This window comes from Varanus komodoensis, unplaced genomic scaffold, assembly GCF_004798865.1.
Source record: "Varanus komodoensis strain SLA01 unplaced genomic scaffold, ASM479886v1 scaffold23, whole genome shotgun sequence".
Lineage (NCBI taxonomy): Eukaryota > Metazoa > Chordata > Lepidosauria > Squamata > Varanidae > Varanus > Varanus komodoensis.
In genome coordinates, this window is record NW_025335627.1 from 16,229,846 (window position 1) to 16,253,088 (window position 23,243).

Consider the following 23,243-nt stretch of genomic DNA (forward strand, 5'->3'; position numbering starts at 1 on the left):
AGCCTTGTGAAGAATCCTTCTGCAATGGGCCTCCTCTCCCTGCTATACCCTTTTGTCTCTTTGCCCCAGTGCCCATTTCCTATGGAGGTTCCTCTTGCGCCTAATCCCTCTTACCACCTCCTTTCACATCCATGGTGGTGCTCTCCTTCACCTCCCCGCCTTACTAACTAGAGGTATCATCAAGGCTTGAGCCTCCAAAACCTCCCTTTTGAGTGCCATCCACCCCTCCTCAACTCACTTGTCTTCCAGTAACCTATCCCAGGAGACTTTCCCCAGTCTGGCCTTCAATTGGCCAAAGTTGGCCCTCTTGAAGTCCCAGTTTCTAGTACTCGACCTGCTGCACATCCCCATTCCTGTGATCTCAAGGGAAAGGATAGAGTGACCACTCCATCCAGGGCTCCCCTTATCTCTACCCCATCTATCAGGTCCTCCCTGTTGGTCAAAACCAAGTCAAGGATAAGTGATGAGTTCAAAACATGAACCATGGTCAGTCGTAGATCAAGTCAATCCAGAACCTTCCCTGGAAGCAAACAAGACAAAACTGAAGCTGCTGTACTTTGGCACATCATGGGAAGGTAAGACTTGCTGGAGAAGGCAATAATGCTAGGGAAAATTGAAGGAAGAGGGTAGATTAAATGTGGGATGAATCAATTTCATAGAGGAAACCACAGCCTTAGGTTTACAAGAGCTGAGCAGGGCTGCCAAGGACTGAACATTTGGAAGGGCATTCATTCATAGGCTTGCCATAAATTGGAGATGACATGATGGCATATAACAGCAGCCATCCATAGGATTACACTGTAAATGTTCCTCTCTCATCCGCACTGTAGGTATTTGCCACAGGAAACATCGGTAAACATTGTCTTAAGGTGCTTTCATGAAGAATAAAACCTCAGATTAACCGACAAAATTCTCATGGTGTTGCTGTTATCACGATGAACCTACAACACTATCCATAAATTTCTATCTTGCTCCCTTGCACTCTTGCACTCTTCTTTTTTCCCTTCTCTCCATTATTTCATTTTCCTTCTGTCACACTTTTTTGTTCTTTTGATGGATATACAATGTCAGTATGATTGGGAATGTTTTTGTGACAGAATACATAGCGGGTTCCCAACAGGATCCAATGTCCTTAACAGAAAAGAACTTTAGCAGGAGGCTGAAACTGCAAGATCAGTCTTGGAAGTAATGGATGGAAAAATATGCTTGTGGAATGGTTTTAAACAATAAAAACTTATGTTGTGATAAATGTGCTAGTCTTTAGGTGCTATAAGACTCTTTGTTAATTTTAATTGGTTGCCATGTTTATTATAAAATCAATACAATATAAATAAAAATAATAAGACTGTAAAATGGCATAATTGTATTAAAATGTTTTTCCATTTTTGAACCTTTTTATGTTCTTTCGCAAAATGCATTACTTTTTACCCATGGTGTTCTTCTTTTATGATTGCTGTGAGAGCCAAAGTCAGGTATCTGGAATGTAATTCACCTGGACTGGCTTCGGATGGCATGATTTGTGGTTAAGAATGAACATCTTCAAAGGGAAATGTTACAAAGAAAAAAACTTTGAGTTAGGCCTTTCTCTTTCCACCTGCAAGTTCAGCACTTGAGAAGGATCAAGTGACAACTTTGTTGTCCAGATTGACCATCACAACTGCAATGTGTGGACAAGCTGCTTGGCTCTGTCCGATTCACCATGTGCCTTCTTGACCCTTGCCCATATTGGTTGATTGGGAGATCTGATGGGGTTTGGCCCTGGGTCCAGAGGGCTGTCCAGAGAGAGTCGTCCCTGTCCTTTTAAAGGAGGCAGTAGTGAGATCACTCCTTAAAAGGTCAGGCCTGGATCCAGGGGTCCTGGATAATGACCAGCCCATTGTTAATCTCCCCTTTTTGGGCAAGATGTTGGAGTGGGTGGTGGCCGGACAGTTGCAGGCACTGTTGGAGATTATGGATTATCTGGATCCATTTCAATCAGGCTTTAGGCCTGGGTTTGGAATGGAGATGGGCTTGGTCACCCTGTATGGTGACCTGTGCAGAGAGGACAGGGGAGTGTGACCCTGTTGGCTCTCCTTGACCTCTCAGCAGTTTTCAACGCCATCAACTATGGCGCCCTTCTGGACAAGATGGCTGAGGTCAGGTTTGGAGGCACTGCTTTGCAGTGGTTCCACTCCTACCTGGCTGGCCGAGTGCAGAAGGTAGTCGTAGGGGACTGTTGCTCTGAGCCATGGCCCAATTCAAGGTGCTTGTGTTGACATATAAAGCATATAAACAGCTTAGGCCCTGGCTATCTTAGGGAGCACCTGCACCTGTATGTGCCTACTCAACCTTTGAGATCTGTGTGGGGGGCCCTCCTGTGTGAGCCATCCCTTAAGGAGGTGAGACGAATGGCCACTAGGAGGAGGGCCTTTTCTGCAGCTGCTCCCCTTACTTGGAATGCTCTCCCCAAGGAGATTTGCCTGGCACCTTCCTTACTTTCTTTTCAGCTCCAGGTGAAGATCTTCCTTTAAAAAAAAATTAATAACTAATTCCCATAAGACCTTCATTTTGTGTTTTTGCTGTATTTTATTGTTGTTTTTAAATGTGTAATGTGTTGTGGTTTTTATTAAGTTTTTATTGTGTTTTTATCTTGTCTTGTGAGGCGCCCAGAGGTGCTGTGGCACAACTGGGTGGCATACAAATGTTTTAAATAACAGTAATGTAGCAGGTGTGTGACACTTTCATATGTAGTGGTTTTGCCCCATTTCAGCAATTGGCTGAACTGCACAAGGCTTCCTAAAATAATTGATAATATGAATTGGCATTGTTAATCGCGAAGTCGTGTCTAACCCATTGCGACCCCATGGACAACTTTCCTCCAGGCCTTCCTGTCTCCACCATCCCCCGGAGTCCACTCAAGCTCACACCAACTGCTTCAGTGACTCCATCTAGCCACCTCATTCTCTGCCGTCCCCTTCTTCTTTTGCCATCTATTGTTCCCAGCATTAGGCTCTTCTCCAGGGAGTCCTTCCTTCTCATTAGGTGGCCAAAGTATTTGAGTTTCATCTTCAGTATGTGGCCTTCTAAAGAGTAGTCAGGGTTGAGCTCCTTTAGGTCTGTCTGGTTTGATCACCTTGCCGTCCAAGGGACTTGCAGGAGTCTCCTCCAGCACCACAATTCTAAGGCCTCAGTTCTTCGGCACTCAGCCTTTCTTATGGTCCAGCTTTCACAGCCATACACTGGAACTGGGAAAACCATAGCCTTGACTACGGACTTCTGTTGGCAGGGTGATGTCTCTGCTTTTTAGTATGCTGTCTAGATTCACCATAGCTTTCCTCCCCAGGAGCAAGCGTCTTTTAATTTCTTCGCTGCACTCACCATTTGCGGTGATCTTGGAGCCCAGGAAAATAAAATCTGTCACTACCTCCATTTCTTCCCCATCTATTTGCCAGGATGCCATGATCTGAGTTTTCTTAATGTTGAGTTTCAAGCCAACTCAACTTTTGCGCTCTCCTCCTTCACCCACATCAAGAGGCTCTTTAGTTCCTCTTCATTTTCTGCCATTAGAGTAGTATCATCTGCATATCTGAGGTTGTTGATATTTCTCCCGGTAATCTTTATTCCAACTTGTAATTCATCGAGCCCTAACTTTCTCACAATGTGCTCTGCATATATGTTAAATAGGCAGGGTGACAGTATACAGCCTTGCCAAACTCCTTTCTAAATTTTGAGCCAATCAGTGGTTCGTGTCCAGTTCTCACTGTTGCTTCTTGACCCGCATATAGGTTTCTCAAGAGACAAATAAGATGGTCTGGTACTCCCATCTCTTTAAGAACTTGCCACAATTTGTTGTGATCCACACAATCAAAGGCTCTAACATAGTCAATGAAGCAGAAGTAGATGTTTTCCTGGAACTCCCAAGCTTTCTCCATGATCCAGCGTATGTTGGCAATTTGATCTCTAGTTCCTCTCCCTCTTCGAAATCCTGCCTGTACTTCTGGTAGTTCTCAGTCCACATACTGCTGGAGCCTAGCTTGTAGGATTTTGAGCATAACTTTGCTAGCATGTGAAATGAGTGCAAAGGTGCAGTAGTTTGAACATTCTCTGGCATTGCCCTTCTTTGGGATCAGAATGTAAACTGACCTTTTCCAATCCTGTGGCCACTGTTGAGTTTTCCAAATTTCCTGGCATATTGAGTGTAGCACTTTTACTGCATTGTCTTTTAGGATTTTGAATAGCTCAGCTGGAATACTGTCACCTCCGCTAGTTTTGTTGTTGCTCAGACTTCCGAAGGCACATTTGACTTCACATTCCAGGATGTCTGGCTAGAGATCAGAGACCACCCCATCGTGGTTATCAGGGATGTTAAGCTCTTTCTTGTATAGTTCTTCTGTGTAATCTTGCCACCTCTTCTTAATCTCTTCTGCCTCTGTTTGGTCCCTGCCACTTTGGTCCTTTATCATGCCCATCTTTGCATGAAATGTTCCCTTCATATCTCCAATTTTCTTGAAGAGATCTCCGCACTGTTCAAGAAGGCATTCTTATCTCTTTTAGCTATTCTCTGGAATTCTGTATTCAATTGGGTGTATCTTTCCCTTTCTCCCTTGCCTTTTGCTTCCCTTCTTTCCTCAACTATTTGTAAAGCTTCCTCAGACAGCCATTTTGCTTTTCTGCATTTCTTTTCCTTTGGGATGGCTTTAATTGCTACCTCTTGTACAATGTTGCGAACCTCCATCCATATTTCTTCAGGCAATCTGTCTATCAGGTCTAATTCCTTAAATCTATTTGTCACCTCTACTGTATATTCATCAGGGATGTGATTTAGGTCATACCTGAGTGGCCTAGTGCTCTTCCCTACTTTCTTCAATTTAAGCCTAAATTTTGCAACAAGAAACTCATAATCTGAGCCACAGTCAGCTCCTGGTCTAGTTTTTACTGACTGTATAGAGTTTCTCCGTCTTTGGCTGCAGAGCACATAGTCAATCTGATTTCTGTGTTGACCATCTGGTGATGTCCATGTGTAGAGCTGTCTCTTAGGTTGTTGGAAATATGACCATCATATTCTCTTGTCAAAATTCTACCCGCCTGTGCCCTGCTTCATTTTGTACTCCAAGGCCAAACTTGCCTGTTATTCCAGTTATCTTTTGGCTTCCTACTTTAGCATTCCAATTCCCCATGATGATAAGGACATCATTTTTGGTGTTAATTGTAGAAGGTGTTGTAGGCCTTCAAAGAACCGGTCAACCTCAACCTCTTCAGCACCAGTGGTTGGGGCATAGACTTGGACTACTGTGATGTTGAATGTTTGCCTCAGATTCGAACTGAGATCATTCTGTCATTTTGGAGATTGTATCCCAGTGCTGCTTTTCCTACTCTTTTATTGACTATGAAGGCTACTCCATTTCTTCTGAGGGATTCTTGCTTGCAGTAGTATACCTGATGGTCATCTGAATTTAATTCACCCATTCCTGTCCATTTTAGTTCACTGATTCCTAAGATGTTGATGTTCAGTCTTGTCATCTCATGTTTGACCACATCCAGCTTGCCTTGATTCATAGATCTTACATTCCAGGTTCCTATGAAATATAGATCTTTACAGCATCAGACTCTCCTTTCACCACCAGATACATCTGCAACCGAGTGTCCTTTCAGCTCTGACCCAGTCGCTTCATTCTTTCTGGCGCTACTAGTACTAGCCCTCTGCTCTTCCCCAGTAGCATATTGGACACCTTCCAACCTGAGGGGCTCATCTTCCAGCATCATAGCTGTTTGCCTTTCAGTCCATGGGTTTTTTATGGCAAGGATACTGGAGTGGGTTGTCATTTCCAGTGGCTCACCTTTTGTCAGAGCTCTCTGCTATGACCTGTCTGTCTTGGGTGGCCCTGCACAGCATAGCTCATAGCTTCATTGAGCTATACAAGCCCCTTCACCACGTCAAGGCAGTGATAATATGAATGGGTGCATGTAACCTCCAAGTTAATCAGATAATGTCTCAGTCCATAGTACTTTTTTAAAGCTTTAACAGACGATTGTCAGCATTCGGGGCATGGGCAGCTGGGAATCAGGTCAGGGCACCAGGACCCAGATAACCAGTACAATATTCAGGCCCATTACAAAGTGTAGTCAGGAAGTCCAACAGTCAAGGTGAGCAACAGAAGTACGAGGTAGGCCAATCGAATAGAGCAAAGTAGTCAATGCCCATTAGGAGTTGAAAGTGAGAGAGACAAGCTGAGGAGAAGCAGATACCTGGGACTGGAGCAGAAGCTAGAGCAGATGAATCCAGGCATAGTCTAGAAGCAGAGGCAGGAGCAAGGCAACAGGTAGGATCCAGAAGGCACAGGGAACTCCAGCTCCAGCAGCTCCACCAGCAGAATGGTATTAGGACAATATGGTAGGTATTATTGAGTAGTATAAGTGGCTAAATTAAAGGCTCAGTAGCTATTAAGGAGTGGTTCATTGCAACCTCCTTTTCATTTAGGAATAAAATGTCAGCAAAGCTATAATTAAAAAGAACATGTAATTGCTTTTAATCAGGCAATTGTTTAATATGAAGTAGATGGAAATTGTCTTGTATCACCTCAGATTCAATGCTTTGAATGGAATGTTCTTACATATAGTTGCTGGTCCTCAAAAGTAGGCACCCTCATGCCCTCCAGATGTTTTGGACAGTTGACCAGGATGGCTGGGGCTTATGGAAGATGACTTCCAGATGTTTCAGACTGAATCAAGTTGCCTACCCTCTAGCCCACTTGGGTAATGGTGAAAAATGATGGAAAGTGTGGGCCAAAATATCTGGACCACCAGAAGTTGTCTCTGGTGCAGAGCAATCATAAAACATTCATGTGTGAACAAGACCTTGTTTCCTTGAGGTTGCTGAGAAATTTTTGGTAAAGCAACCTAATAGCCAATTTAAAAAATTACAGGATATTTTAAAACACAGGGCTGTATAATGTCATCATACTATTTCTTTTCACTTCATAACAAGACAAAATTCCCTGGAGAAGACAATCATGCTAGGGAAAGTCAAAGACAGAAGAAGAAACCGAAGAACAACTATGAGATGAACTGACTCCCTCATGAAAACCACAGGCCTGAATTCACATAAACTGAGCAGGGGAGTCATGGATAAGATATTTTGGAGGTCTTTCATTGATAGGGTCACCATATGATGGAAATGCCTAAAGGAACAACAACAGCTATTCCTTTAAATAACATCTTTAAAAAACATGAATGTTCCTTTTTGTGTCAACAGAATGCCCTGATATTATACTTTTTGCATGCAGCTTACTCATACATCCTTGAGGTCTCTCATCTCACACTAAAGATGGAGGCAATCCAGCCAAAATTAAAAGTAGTTGTCTCACAAATTCCAGTAGGACAAAATTAAACATCAGGGGAATGCAACTAACTTGTAATGTATATGTTCATTCATCAACATGACGAACACCTTCAACTTTATTCCCTTTGAAAGGGTCATTCAATGTGTCTAAAGAGGAATTTGTTAAAATGGACAAGCTGTAGCAAACAATTTCACACTTTTCCACAAGCATTAACAAAACCTCATTTATTGGGATGCACATACATTTGTAATGTGGCCAGCCAAGTACTGCTGGAGTGAGTGTGCTGACATCTTTAGACCTGAGGCATCACATTCGCATGTGACTACCAAGAAACCCTTAATGGAAGTTCATTACTTACTAACCAGTCTCTTGCTATAGGCTCAGAAACCTTTCTACATGGTTCCTGATGTAGTTCCTGATAATCTCCCCCCCCCCCACCCCAAGGGTCAGTTATATAGCATTCATGGTATTACCAACTGCTATGAATAACTCAATCCTTACGGCAATTTATTCATTCATAGGTTGTTTAGCCAATCTGAATGTGTTAAATGAGATATATAAGCCTAGGCAAATATGGCCTAGAGGATGTTTCAAATGCCATTCCTTCCCATTCTCAAAACTCAGAATTTAGCGCACACGCTCTCTCTCTCTCTCTCCCCACTCCTACCCTCTAGTAAGTATCACAACAGTGCAATAGATGAGGAATGTGATTATGGAAAAAATGTCAAACATGACTTTAACAGGAGCTAGGAAGGATTTTGTCTACATATCTTTTTGAAACAAGTGTCTTTTTGGGGCTTATTAAGGGCTCATTAAGGGCTTCTTAATATGTAGGGCATTGGTCGTCTTGGCTTTGGTGGGTTTTCTGGCTATGTGAGTATACAGATAAGAGCTCAGCCACACATAGGAGCAGAGTCACTTGGTCCAGATTTTTTTCAACTATATTACTTTAAACTATAGCTGGCATTTAAATTCATGAACGATTTTCCATTGGAGGATTGGGAGACTTTGCTGAAAATTATGATAGAGCTCTGCAGCCATGACTGATTTCTCAGTTCAACCTCCACTTCACAGAATGGAATAATTATTTTCCTTTGAGGAAAGAATGATTGTTAGTCTCTAATAAGGAAAGTGAGGCAAAGATCTGTCTGGAATCCAGCTCTTATTTACCTAAAACATTTTTATTCCATCTAGAGACCTGTATCCAGAATGGGTCTCTAGATGGCTTTCAAAGGGCAAAAACCATAATAGCACTTGATAAAACATAGACTTCAATATATTAAAATATACAGTAAAAAACCATTCAACCATTAAAATGCTGGTTTAAAAGGTTTTGGTCTGGTGCCAAAATGATTCAAGTGTCAGTGTCAGGTGCACCTCTCTCAGGAGCAGATGCCATAGCCGGAGTGTTCCCACAGAGAAGTTTCCTACTGTGGGTAACCACTCTTCTGGCCTCTTTCAAAAAGGGCTCCTGGAGAAGAACCTCAGCAGAAGATCTTTAAGTTTTGGCAGGTGTATATGGAAGACAATGCCCCTTCAGATATGCAGGCCCTAAGCCATTTAGGGCTTTATACATCAATGTTAACACCTTAAATCGGGCCCAGATTTCAACTGGTAACCAGTGAAGAGAACATAGGATTGGCACTATATGATCTTGTCTGCAAGGGTCAAGTACTCAGCTGGTGAACTTGTCCAAGCATCTTGACCGCATCCTCAAGCTTCAATAGTTTAAACTTATTGAACAAAGGTGGACTTGACAGTACTTTGGAATCCTCTGCTACAGGAACGCTACTAACTGTGGAGTTCAGCTTGTGGCATATCTGAGTGAGTTTATCCTTGAAGTGCTGTGCAAATTTGTCACAGCAGATGACCAAGAGTTCAACAGGAGCTATCTTGGGGCCAGAATGTAGAAGACCCTGAGCCACTCAGAAAAGCTCTGCTGGACAACACTGCAGGGTGCAAAGCTGGTGGAGAAAGGTTGTTTCTTTCCTTTGGTCAGCCCTGGCTTATGGAGTGAGACAAGCTGAGATCAAGCCCATGAAAGCTCCAACTGCTTCTTTGTGCTGAATTATTCTTGCACCAAAGCCTGTAAGTCAAGTGTGTGGAGGCAAAACTCCACTTGCACAGCAAGTAACATGGATGGCAGGCAGCATGTGTGCAAACTGGCCTCACACACCTGCTTGGATTCCCTTCCAGTGCTCAGTACAAGTCAGGTTTAAGGCAAAGAGCAAGCAGGCCAGAGTCTGGGGAGCTGAGGCAGGAAAATCCAATGGATTCCCACACCAGACCAAATTCCTCAAGCATTGCTAAATATTGCCATGGCCTCTTAATCCCTCATAAAAGTAGAATTGTGTACTGAAGTTAGTCTAGAAGCATTCTCCTCAACAACTTGCTTCCCTGTGCAAGTGAAGGGAGTCCGGTTCACTATCCTGCAAGAAGGAAAGAGTAACAAAACTTCCAGTCAAAAAGCAGGGTTGCATCCTGTGGAGTTTTGAAGGACTATGCAGAGGCTGGGGCAGCCAACTATCCCATGCCTTCTGCTTGGAAAGAACTCAGTTTTTCATGTAAACCAATCCTGCAACAATTAAAACACAGCCTCAGTATTCAAACACCACCGAATAAACACCCCATACCAATTAAAGCACCAGGAGTGTGGGGACTGGCCATAATGCACAGAGTATGCCATATCTGACCATATCCCTGCTGGAAAGGAGACATGCGTGTCTGTGATGGGGATGTGATCAATACAAAATGGCTAAATCCTCTCTCGAGGGGACACACACACAGCCTCAAATTTCAAAATCCTACCGGCAGTGGGCTCACAGCAGATACTCAGTAGTGAGGGCAAGGCATTCCCTACGAGCAGCACCTGCATGCATTTCTCTTCACCAGCACATTATTAGGACCAAGGCCTTGGCGTAAGGGGACTCTAGAGCAGAGTTAGCAGTGCAGCTTAGGAAGGTTGGTAGTCTCTCCCCTTGGATTGTATTTTTATATATTATTAATAAAGTATTTTTATTTAATATATGTATATACAGTCCTTCACCACCCAATGACAAACTGGTATATAAAACACATTGAAACAAGTATTAAAATAAAATACACATCCATAATAAAAGCAAATGTCTACCAGGCTAGGTATTAAAAAGAGCAAATGTGTTTCAACAGGTGCCATCAAGACTGGCAGCTTTGGCTTTGCAGAGAGAAGAGAATTCTCAAGGTGGAGTGTCATGACAAAGAAATGTTTCTCTGGTTGCCATCAAATGTGCATATGTAAATCATAGGACAACCTGGCAGTCTTGCTCTGTAGAGTTCAGCAATCAGGACATTAAGCAACTTCAACCTTCGTTCTCATCAAGGAACTGCAGCTTTAAAAATGACCTCCAAATATAACAAACTATAGCCATAAATACAGCAGGTACCAAAGGGGCACATCTAAAAATAATGCACCAATTCAAACTTTAATGACTTCAGCTTGGCAACTCAAATTCTAAAAATACTTGGGGTGCTATTGATTTTGAGAATAGCTAAGGAAAGAGACTTTTGTTTCCTAGACAGCTGGGAAATTGCAGTGTCAAGAGAACAAAGGACCGGACAGTGAAGAGCTCAAAGATTTTTCTTGAGGAGTAAGTTTAGGGTTCAGTCAGTTTTTCCTAAGCTGAATGAAGAGCCCCACTGATTTCAGTGAGATGGGCAATTCCATGGATAAGCTTTGGTAGCAGAGGGCTTCTCTCCAACAGCAATGCTCTGGTAGTCAGAAGCAGTAAATAATATCTGATTCACAATGTAGCTGAGGGTAAGATGGGAAAGAAGCTATGTGGGTATGGAGAAGTAGTAGCTGGTTGTCTCTCAACAGCAATCTTCTGCATGAGCAAAAAGCTAGCATGTAGCCCCTTCCCCAGGTTTTGTGCTCTGCTTGGCACTCTGAAAGTTCTAGGATGAATTGGCTGGAAGTAACAGAGCTTGTTGCCTTCCCCACTCCAGTCCTGCATACTCTGAGGTATCTCCCACAGCAGCATCTGCATAAGGGAGGACTGCATGTACAACAATGCCCTGTCCCCACGCGCCTCGGCAACATATTGGTGGTACTCTGAGCAGTAAGTTCCAACCATACAACAAAGCAAGCCAGTCAATGCAGCCTCTAAAAGGAATTTATGATAGTCCTCAGTGCTGTTGCAGATGCTGGAAGACTACTCTTAAGCTGATGGCTTGTTAATAAGGCTATAAGAGCTTAAGAACTAGAAAGAACTAAGTATAATCAAGGACTATTTAGATCCATTTAAATTGGGCTTTAGACCTGGTTTTGCCTTGGTTGCTGTATGGGATGACCTTTGCTGGGAGAAAGGCGGGGGGAGTGTGACCCTATTGATTCCCTTTTGATACTGTCAACCACCTTGGATAGGCCAGCTGGGCTAGGAGTAAGAGGCACTGCATTGCAGTGGTTCCGCTCCTCCTTGGCTGACTGATCCCAGGAGGTGGTTCTGGGGGATTATTGCTCTGCGCTATGGCAGTTATGCCATGGGGTACCGTAGGGCTCTATTTTTGTCCCACAAGCTCTTTAACATCTACAGGAAACTGCTGGACACAGATATCCAGAGGTGTGGGCTGTGGTGCCATCAATATGCTGATGACACTCAGTTCTATATCTCTTTTTCATCTAATCCAGGTGAGGCAGTGGCTGTTCTGAACCAATGTCTGGGCCTAGTAATGGACTGGATGAAGGCCAACAGCCTGAGACTCAATCCCGACATGACGGAGATGCTGGTGGTGGGTGGGTCACCTGTCCAGCCAGGAGACATTCAACCTGTCCTGGTCAGGGTTGCACTCCCCCTAAAGGCAAGATTTGCAGTTTGGGAGGGGGGCTTCCTGGATCCCGAACTGTTGCTTGAGGTACAAATGGACTCAATGGCATGGAGCACCTTTTATCAGCTCAGGCTGATATGCCATCTGCAACCCTGCAACTCTGGACAGACAGAGCCTAGCAACAGTGATCCATGCTCAAGTAACCTCTCATTTGAATTACTTTAACACACTGTTCATGGGGGTTGCCTTTGAAAATGATTCAGAAACTCCAACTGATTCATAATACAGCAGCACAGCTGTTAATGGGGACTAGCCCATAAGATTATAATTTGCCAGTCGTTTTTCAGCAGCACTGCCTGCCTGTTGAAGTCTGGGCATTTAAAGCCCTAAGCAGCTTTGGGCCAAGTTATCTGAAGGAACACCTCATCCCTTATGTAACTACCTGGGCCCTAAGATTGTCTTTCAGGGTCCTTCTCAAAGAGCCCCCTCCAAAGGAAGTAAAGAGGGTGGTGACCAGGGGAAGGACCTTCTTTGTAGTGGCCTCCCATCTATGGCATGAACTCCCCAAAGATGTATGCTTGGTGCTGACTCTTTTTTCCTTAGATGCCAGATGAAAACCTTTTTATTTGACAGATATGTTAATAATTGAAAGGTTTTTCCCTTGGTTTTAACACTGTATTGTGTTTTTTCTGCTGTTGTGCCTTTTCCACAACTTAATTGTGGCCACTGTAGTTAGTCTATTGCTGATTCTATTGATTGGTTTTATTTGTTTATTGCTTTTTTGTTGTTGGTAGTGTTGTTGTATTGTTTACTTTAATTCTGTTAACTGCCCATAGAGACTTTTGGCTATTGGGCAGCATATAAGTGTAATAAATAAAGAGAAGATCAGACCAAATGCCTGACTCAGCAAGGCTAGGAAATCAGAGAAAGAGGGAGGGAGGGAGGGAGGGAGAGAGGGAGGGAGGGAGAGTTAGGTGCTGTGAGCTGTCTGAAAGGGAAGCACTCTGGGCTGCAATGAATCTCTTGAGGAATCAGAGGCCTGCAGGGGGGTCTGCTTGCTTCTGTTTCAGACTTTGCAGATAGGGATGAAATCAGAACAGTGATTAAACAAGGACAGGCAGACAAGTCTCCAGTGATCTGCCATCTAGAGAAAATAAACTCTCCAAACTGCCTCTAGGATGCCTTAACTGTGTTATACTGACTGAAATGTAATCTAAAAAATGTAACAAATCACTTTTTAATCTTGTTTCCCAAGCTGACCACTGCTGAGAGCTGCAACCTTCATTCAGACTGTTTGATGGGTTTGTTCTTGGATTCTTGCCATGTTGCATGCAATCCTGGATGTGTCTCTCCACGCCCCCACCCCCCATTGCAGGCTTCCTGTATGCACACCAACATATGCTGGGTGGGGCATGGGAATTTCTGACATGGGAACTTTGTTTGGGGAGGTGCCTGTTACAGGGTGGGCGGCTTCTGGCATTCTTGCCTGGAAGCCTGGAGAGCAGCTGCCAGTTGTGCCTCACAAAACTGAACCGGGTGGAGCCACATCAGAATGGAAGTACTTTAGGAAACTGCAGAGAAAAGACTTTTCTTTAGGTGAAATGCAGCATGGGATGTAGAAGGGTGAATTTATTTGTCCTTGCGGGGGGGATCAAGTAGATTATGTTGCCCTGCTGGGATCTGAAAAGAGATGGCTCCTGTTTCTTAAACAAGACATCTGTAAATAAGGCAATTGATATATGAACATGGAAAGTCAAAGCTGAGCAAATCAAACCTAGTTTCTTTGAGGAGGTCCAGCAAATGTAACAAAGCATGCGCAGCACTGAACTAAATGAATGGCCTGAGGCACTGGCGTCGAGGCGCTGGCATCGTTGACCAGGCAGATTCCAATGGGGCCTTTACACACCCACCAGTTCTGCTGAGCCTCTCTGCCTCTGTTGAGCAAGTGGTGGGCTCTGCATACACAACAGAATTGGTGAGACCTACCACTTGTGCCACAGAGATTAGGCATGCCCCGAAGGAAGCTAGTGTCACATCCCGAGACTCTAGTAGTTACATGGTATACGAAAGCTTTAAAGAAATAAATAAAGCTTTAATAAATAAAGCAGAAATGCTCAATAGGACAGTCTACCAAGGTTCCCATACATAGAAACATAGAAACAGAGCAAGTCAGGGGGTCTTCCAGGCCATCTAGTCTGACCCCCGGCTCCAGCCAGCTCCGCTCATGACATGCCTACCATGTGCAGGTCCAGTCTATCCTTGAACACCCTTACCAAATTGTCGCAGCCTGCTCCATTGTGGAAATGAGCATTTTCACTCATTTCTAGTTGCCACACAAGTGCTAAGTCTTCCTTCTCAAAGTGGTGGGTCCCACTTATGACTGGGAATTGGTGGGGTATAAATGAATTGGCAGAAGTCTAAGCACCAATTGGATTCGACTCACTGGCTTCATGACCTAGTGAGTTCCTGATTCAAAATTCCATTTTAGACAAGATTTCACAGTTTGGCTCACTTTAGACAACAAATGTTAGACTTGATACAGTAGCCTCCTAAAAATGGGATGAACGAAAGGCTGAGGGCTTCCCCTTACTTTACCCCATACATAGACCTGTAGTTCTGTGATAGAGAGACCAGAAGATACACTAGGTGAGAACGGGAGGTGAAGGAGAAGGATCAGTGCAAAACATCCAGAACCTCAACGCGGCCAGGTAAAAAATATTCAGCCCTGTGGTGACCTGGTACCCCAACTGCTGGCACAAGGCACCAAAGCTGGTACTGACTGCCATTACTGAGGGTAAAGCAAAACCAAGTCTCCTTGGCTCTCAGATATGTTTGGTCAATTGGGAATGACTAAGGATCCCAGCAGGGTCTCTTGCACCGGGCTTCTTTGCTTTACACAGGTGTGTCCCTTCAGAGAGCACAGCCAAGGTTTGCTTAGTGTGCGTTGCGTGCAGCCCAGTTGCTAAATTAACATTAGTATGACTAATAAATGTGGTGTGCCCCTACGTGAGCCTCCCCGCTTTCACCCTCAAAGCATACAGTCTGGATGTTGATGAAAAGAGGGTAAAATATTTATTAGGTATTTAGGAACAAATACAATACTGGAAAAGGGTTGGTCATATTCAGAGCACAAAGTAATAAGCCATTTAAAGTGGCAGTTCAGTAGCAAAGGGCAAATAAAATAGAAATTACAGTCTAAGTACCTACGTGGTTCTTTGAAAACTCACAAGTTTAGAGGTGAAGTTCACCAAGTGAAGTCTTCCTCAGTGCACCCACATTTGGGGAAACACAACCAGACACCTGTTCTGGTAAATGAAGCTTGGCACAAACTCCTTTGGTGCCTGCATCAAGCTCTCCTGCTTTTTGGTAAGGATAATCTTAGCACCTGTACTGGGATAGTAAGATCCCCAACTTGCCTTGCCAGTGGAGTTTCTCTCCTTCTATCCCTTTCCTCTTGCCTGGGTGGAGAATTTCTTGGGCTTGCCTGTCTGCTTGTTGGGTCTCTTGAAGGCCCACTAAGTGCTCACCCCCAACTCTGAGATGGATTCTACAGGATTCTTCATTGTTTAGGCCCCTGGGGCAGTTTACCATTCAACAGGTTTGCTAGTGAAGTGCTTGGCCTTGATTTGACTTAAGCCAGGGCATCCTATTCCCTAGGAGAACTCCTAGTAGGATTGCAGCTTTAATTGTATCACATATTGTTTGTTTGTTTAATACATTTATATAATTCCCCATTGCCCAGAGGGCTCTCTAGGTGGCTTACAATAAACGAGATTGTACAATATTACTTTTCTTGATTTCCATGTGCCTGGACACTTATCCTTTGTCCTTTTGCATTCATTGACCAGAACATTAGAAAAGAGAATCAAACTTTTTATTGAACAACTGAGAAGAATAAAGCCAGAATTCTACTCTAAAATCCCCCCCACCGCCACCTTTTTTGGCATTTTAACTTTTCCACATGTAGTTTCTAGAACAGCCTTCTCCAACCTGGTGCCCTCCAGATTTGTTGGACTGCCATTCCCCTCATGTGGCTATTAGCTGTTCTGGCTGGGACTTATAGCAATTGCAGTACACATCTAAGGGCCTTGGGGTGGGAAAGGTTGGTCCAGAGGCTCACTAAATAAATAGAGCTGAAAATCCAAGGAAGTGGCCTGGAGCTTCCCTGGGGCGACTATTCTGCCCTTTTAAGTAAGTGGATGCAAGGTAAATTTCTGTGGGTGGAGACAGAGGGAGGCAAAGGATTGTCCTCGCAACAGTGCTGCAGTCTCTCGCTTTGACAGGAATGGTGGCAGTGAGGTATCACGCAAAGTGGAAAGCTGGTTTTGTGCTGCCTCTGTGTGTGTTATGCAATGTAGCCATCTGTGCCAGAGCTCCAGAAACACATACCTGCACCCCTCCTAACTAGAAGCATTTCCATCCTACATCAGAAGTAGGATGTTAGAGGCAATTTACACAGAAGACAAAAGGATAACCTGACATTCTCTGAGAACCTGTCTGAGAGCCAAGCCAGCAATGAAAGTTGCTTTCTTCTTAGAAAAGGGTTTACAAAAGGCTTGGTTGAGGCTCGAGTTCTCATTTTCCAATTACCAGCCAGCCTGTCAAGCTCCTACTGAAGCCAGACCATCGTAGACTGTGGCAGCTTGTTCTGTAATTGCCTGGCTGAGAGGAAGCATCTTTTGAAGATCTGGCTGTTGTATAATGAAATACAGTGTAAGAGTCAATGACTGGAGGTGGCCTTAAGAACATCTTTCATCGATCTTAGGGTCAGGCTTAGGGGCATTTGCAATGATTAGTTATGTGAATTTCGTATTTATTTCTGCCTGGAATCATGGGGCAGAGTCTTTCCCTGCAATCTCCATCCCCCAGTGGAAAGCATTTGGGGGACAGCATGCTCTTCTAGCAGGTAGGCTCTTTCACCCCCAAAGACTCATGAGGTTCTGCTGTGGAGGAGAGTCTCCCATTTGAAAGGGGGCACAGGGAACTGGCCTTAGACGATGGAGCTGGAAAGCACCTGATGGGCCAGCAAATATTCAGAAAAAATAACTGGAGTGTTTAAAGAAGGCGCAATGGGTCCTATTGTAATGTTACGTATAGCAATTTAGTGAAGAGGTTTGGCTTTTAGCCCATTCAGTTTAACAAGCATTTATTGGGTTATCATACCGAAAAAAGCAATGCATGCAAAACAAGCCAATCAGTGAATCAAGAACTCTGAAAGTCACATACCACACAGGAAGCTTCATATTGTTTTCCCAGTTTGGGTCTCAAAAATGCACTGAGGAAAGACACAAATAGGTGTTAAAAGGATAGTTATAGGCAGAGAACAAATTAAAATATGTTGAATGAGGATGAAGGTCACCTTGGCAGAATTATTTATGGCAATGGGGCTAAATAGGCACTTGTGTTTATATACACAGAGAGAAAAAATACATGCCAGGTCCTAAGGAAACTCTGCTACAAAACAACTCCACAGGGCACTTTCCAGGCACTGATATCACATTGAGGGCCGGGCGATGGAAGGATCCACCTTCTCTGCACTGACTTGGCTTACGTGGTGCATCTCAGAATGCAGAGCAGGGGAAGGCCCATTCAGCAAGTGGGAGGAGGGGAGCTGATTGAAGTCCTGAATGAACAGCAGAGACAATCCACTGGTAATGAGTGATCCAGGCCCACTGAAAGGCCTGGAAAAGAGAGGTCTGTCAGCTGGATGAAAAAGCATGTGATGTGGCTGAAGCCAAGGAGGTATGGCTAGTACCAGGTTTTAATGGAGGGTAGGACCCATTTCAACTCCACGTGCAAGCTGTTACAAAAGCACTGGACTGGCTGCCATTCTAGTTGTATAATACTTACTTTTCAGCCAAATAACAAACAAGCCACTATGGTAATCACATTTGGAAGAAGGCTGTGCAACATTTTAATGCTTTTTAAATGAAAAATACCTTTTGTAGTCATTCATCATAGCACCACAGAGAACCAAGTGTGCCCCCAGTCAACCTGCCTATTGCGTAACACATGTGCATTCCACTAAGTGCACAAGATGCTGGAAGGACCAGCATCTCCCAAGGCTGCTTCTTGTTTCTAAAGCCCAGCAATGTGTGCCCTTTCTCCCAGAGGTTTGGTGGATTTCCACCACTCTAACAGAGCATTTTGGGGCCGTACCTTCTGTCAATAAATTCCTCCCCTGGAGAGTTTATCAGGTATGTTCACTCATTTCCTCTAGGGACCAGGTGGAAATGGTTCAATATACTAAGACCTATAATGGCCAGTTGCTTGAACTGATCACTGGCAAATTGCAACTTTTGATATTTCAATTTGTGAGAGTGGGTTATTTTTATGTGTTAATTAATGTTTGTAAGGGCCTTTAATTTCTTTGTAAGCAGCCTTGAATATTCAGATGCATAGAACATAGGAAATATCTCTTTTGAATAAACAAACTCCACTAAGTATATTAAATATTGACCAGCTAAAGTACAGAACGTCTAAATGCAATGGATATTAATTGATGAGTTAGATTTTTGTACATACTGGGAATAGACAGGGCTTGTAAATGTGACATTTTGGTTGGGGATCCCAATCTATTTCTGTATCTATCTCTAATATTGCATAGCTTTCATTTCCTTGCATTTTTAAACCAAAGCTGTACTTGTGTCTAAGTCATAACAAGTGGAAGCCTTTCAAGCTGCATCTCTAAATGTCTCCAGGCTTCCATTTCCCTGTAAGATAGAACAACAAGCAGTGAACAACAGAAGTATCTGTCAAGAGTTCCAGATGAATACAATGTGAGGATGTATAGCATTTATCGTCTCGGACCTGGTGTTGAGGACCCCCAGGATGTTGATCCTGGGGGACTTCTATCTCCATGCCGAGACTGGTCTGACCGGGGCGGCTCAGGACTTCATGGTATCCATGACGGCCATGGGGCTGTCTCAAAATGTCACAGGCCCGACCCATAACGTGGACACACTCTGGACCTGCTTCTCGACGGGGCAGGAAAAGGGTGGTCTGAGGGTGAGGAATTTATGCCTGGCACCCCTGTCATGGTCAGATCACTTCCTGGTGAAGTTTGTGCTCGAGAGCGGCCTCTCCCTCTGTAAGGGTCCAGACCCGATTGTGTGGGTCCACCCCAGAGCCGGATGGATCCAGATGGACTCCTGAAGGCCCTGGGGGAGTTTCCGGCTGACAAGACTGGTGTTCCTGTTGAGGCTCTGGTCGAACTGCGGAACGGGGAGATGACCAGGGCTGTTGACACGATCGCTCCTAAGCATCCTCTCCCGCCAGGCAGGACCCACTCTTCCCCTTGGTATACACCTGAATTGCGGGCAATGAAGCAGGCTGGGAGACAGCTAGAGCATAGGTGGAGGAAATCACGGGATGAATCTGACCGAACACACTTAAGAGCCCATTATCAGGCCTATGCTGTGGCGGTGAGGGTGGCGAAAAAGAAATTCGTTTCCGTTTCGATTGCCTCCTCAAAATGCCATCCGGTGGAACTTTTTCGAGTGGTACAAGGCCTGGTTCGCCCTAGCCCTAAGAAAGATCTGGTTCCACCCTCGAAGGCCCGCTGTGATGACTTTGCCAAGCATTTCAGGGAGAAAATCGCTCAGATTCATCACGAGCTAGACTCTACTAGTGATTCAGAGGTTTCTGGGGAGATACCAATGCCGCCGTCTGGTCCAAAATTAATGGATGAATTTCAGTTATTGCGGCCTGATGATGTGGACAAGGTGCTTGGACGAGTATGTCCCACCACTTGCCTATTGGACCCTTGCCCATCTTGGTTAATAAATAACGCCAAGCACGGGATTGGGATCTGAATCTTGGAAGTGGTTAACGCTTCTCTGAGGGAGGGTTGGGTACCTGCCCCTTTAAAGGAGGCGGTAGTCTGACCGGTCCTGAAGAAAGCGTCACTGGATCCAGAGATGGCCACTAATTATAGACCAGTGGCCAACATTCTGTTTCTGGGCAAGATGTTGGAGCGGGTGGTGGCGGGACAACTCCAAGCACTCTTGGATGAAACTGATTATCTGGACCCATTTCAGTCCGGCTTCAGACCTGGAACGGTACTGAATCTGCCTTGGTCGCCCTGTACGATGACCTGTGCAGGAAGAAGGACAGGGGGAGTGCGTCCCTGTTGGTTCTTCTGGACCTCTCAGAGGCTTTCGATACCATCGACCATGGTATCCTTCTGGATAGGCTAGCGGGACCGGGGGTCGGAGGCACTGCTTTGCAGTGGTTCCGCTCCTATCTCAATGGACAATTCCAGAAGGTGGTGCTGGGGGACTATGGCTCTGCACCATGGCAGCTATGCCATGGAGTACCGCAGGGGTCCATTTTGTCCCCTTTGCTGTTTAACGTCTACATGAAACCGCTGGGAGAGGTCATCAGGAGGTGTGGGCTGCGGAATCATCAGTACACTGATGATTCCCAGCTCTACCTCTCATTTTCCACCAATCCAGGTGAGGCAGTGGCTGTGCTGAACTGGTGCCTGGCCGAGGTAATGGGCTGGATGAGGGCCAATAAACTGAAGCTCAATCCAGACAAGATGGAGGTCCTGTTGGTTGGCGGATTGGGCTTCGGTGAGGGTGAATTGAACCTAGTTCTGAATGGAGTTGTACTCCCTCTAAGGGACAAGGTCCACAGCTTGGGAGTGCTCCTCGACCCAGATCTTTCACTGGAAGCTCAGGTGACAATGGTGGTGAGGAGCGCTTTCTTTCAGCTTTGGCTGATCCATCAGGTGCGCCCCTACCTGGAGTATGACTGCCTAGCGACAGTGACACACGTGTTGGTGACTTCCCGCCTTGACTTCTGTAACGCGCTCTACGTGGGGCTACCCTTGAAGATGGTCCAGATACTTCAGTTGGTTCAAAATAGAGCTGCCAGGCTGCTGACGGGGACTGGGCGTTAGGTTCACATGACTCCAGTCCTCCGTCAGCTTCACTGGCTTCCCATTGAAGTCCAGGCCCAATTCAAGGTGTTGGTGATGACCTATAAAGCCCTAAACGGCTTGGGTCCTGGTTACCTGAAGGAGCGCTTATGTCCATATATGCCCGCCCGCCCCCTGAGATCTGCAGGAGAGGCCCTTCTCTGGGAACCCTCCATGAAAGAAATTAGGAGGGTGAGTACTCGGAGGAGGGCTTTCTCTGGGGTGGCGCCCAGTCTATGGAATGCGCTCCCCAGAGAGGTCTGCCTGGCGCTGTCATTATTTGTTTTTCAGCGCCAGGTGAAGACCTTTTTATTCAAACATCATTTTAACTGTTAATAGTATTTTTTTATTTTATTCTTTGGCCAGGGTGACTTAGTTTATACTGTTAATTTATATTATTTTAACTGAAGTTATTTATGTTATGAGCCGCCCCGAGGCTTCGGTGAATGGGGCGGCATAGACATTTTCTAAATAAATAAATAATTTAAATGTGAGTTTCTCAGCCAGGTGGGCCTAGCTCAAATCTTGCTTCTTCTATGAATATTGGCCTCAGACTGTAACTTTGGGTTTCATTACTGAGATAAGTAAACACCCTATGAATGTTCACTATTGGTAAACTTTTAGCATATTGTATTTATGTGACTTGGAAGAGACATTGGGAAATAATTTCTTGGAGGCTTTTATCTTATCTATTGGCCATAAGACAATATGTTATGGTTTGCTATTGTCATTCTCATTATTTTATCACTAGTAACTTTAGATGTTGAAGTTCAATAGTAATTTACTAGGAGTGTAGTTTGCATCTGACAGACTTCTGATATAAATGGAGAGGAATGGCTCTTCCCCAAGGGTAACAAACATATCAGTAACATAAAACAAACAAAATAGAACATTCTGGCTAAATCCTAGTGCAGCGTGGTGAAATAGGAATGTTTACTGAAAAAATAAGAAACCTGTGTGCACTTACCAGGAAGCACATGCCACTGACTTATTTCGGAGTGGGGCTTACTTCTGCGTACAGATACATAGAACTGCTTCACCAAACAGAGACATAATGTGCCACAGGCCAGCTAGTATTTTCATGGTGAGCAGGCTTGCAGCTTGATCCCTCCTATTACCCATCAGAGCATTCACCACACTCAGATGCATGACTTTCATGCTGTGTCATATTGGTAACCTACCATCACTCCAGAATGGCAGGACAAACTGTGCTTGCCGGAGTAAGGCATACTGGGGGCCTGGCGGCTCGTTTCCAAGTTTCTTGGTGTGGACTGTACCACCCAGACAGACACACGCTCTAAATCTGCTGCCTCCACTGCTCTAGGAGTGGTCCAGGGTCTCTTGGTATAGCTGCCCTGCCGCTTGAGGGTGTGGGCACCCCTGGATGGGAGCACCACCAAGGGCCACAGACTGGAGAACAGGGGCTGAGGTGTGGGCGGAGACAGTGTCAAGCCCCTTGGCTGTAAGTGTGCGAAGCAGCCCTTCGAGCAAGCAAAGTACTCTGTCAAGGAAACAGGAGCGCCTGGGTGCTCCGCCCGGGCAGTCGTCCCTTCCAAACCAACACCACACACCCAGGCGGGCGCCGTTTCGGGCGGCCCCAGCAGCAGCCGCAGCTCTTCCCCAGCCTGGGCCGTCATCCCTGCCTCCCCCTCCCCAGCGACGCCTTGCGGGCAGCGCCCCCTGTTTGCCTCACCTGGTTTGCCTCCAGAGGAAGGTCTGGATAGGCAGCGGGATGCCTCGGCCGCTCCCCTGCTCCTGGCCTTCCGACTTTTTCCTCTTCACCATGGTGCTAGCTGCCCGGCCGCAGCGGCTGTTAGCCCATCGCTCCGCCTCGCCAGCAGCCTTCTCCACCTCAGGCTCTGCCGGCGCAAAATGGCTGCAAAAGCAGCGGCGACAGTCAAGCAGGCGGCGGGGAAGTCAGTACAGCTTGCGGGGAGGCGGCGGCGGCGACTGCCGCCAAGGACAAGCTGCTGTCCGCGTCGCGCCCTGCATGTCCCCCTTCCTTCAGCACCTCCTTCTGTGGACAGCGACAAGCGCGGAGGCACGTGCGCCCGCTACGCCGAGGGGACGCCGCCAGCTTGTGGGTGGCCGCGGTGAGGCGCCACCCATGGATGCCAGCCTCCCCGCGCGCGCCGCGCGGACGCCCCGACGGAGAAAGTTTGGGGCAATAGGTGGAGGCTCTCGCACCCGGCAGCGCT

At 45.5% G+C, this 23,243-nt stretch overlaps 1 protein-coding gene across 1 annotated transcript in view; it reads right to left on the minus strand.

Moving 5' to 3' along the window:
* Positions 1-22,830, minus strand: part of UNC80 (unc-80 homolog, NALCN channel complex subunit) — a 221,874-nt gene extending 199,044 nt beyond the window's left edge. The window contains 2 exon segments of the mRNA XM_044431977.1: positions 17,349-17,397; positions 22,739-22,830. Coding sequence (XP_044287912.1) covers positions 17,349-17,397; positions 22,739-22,830 — 141 coding nt within the window.
* Between the last annotated feature and the right edge of the window lie 413 nt (positions 22,831-23,243).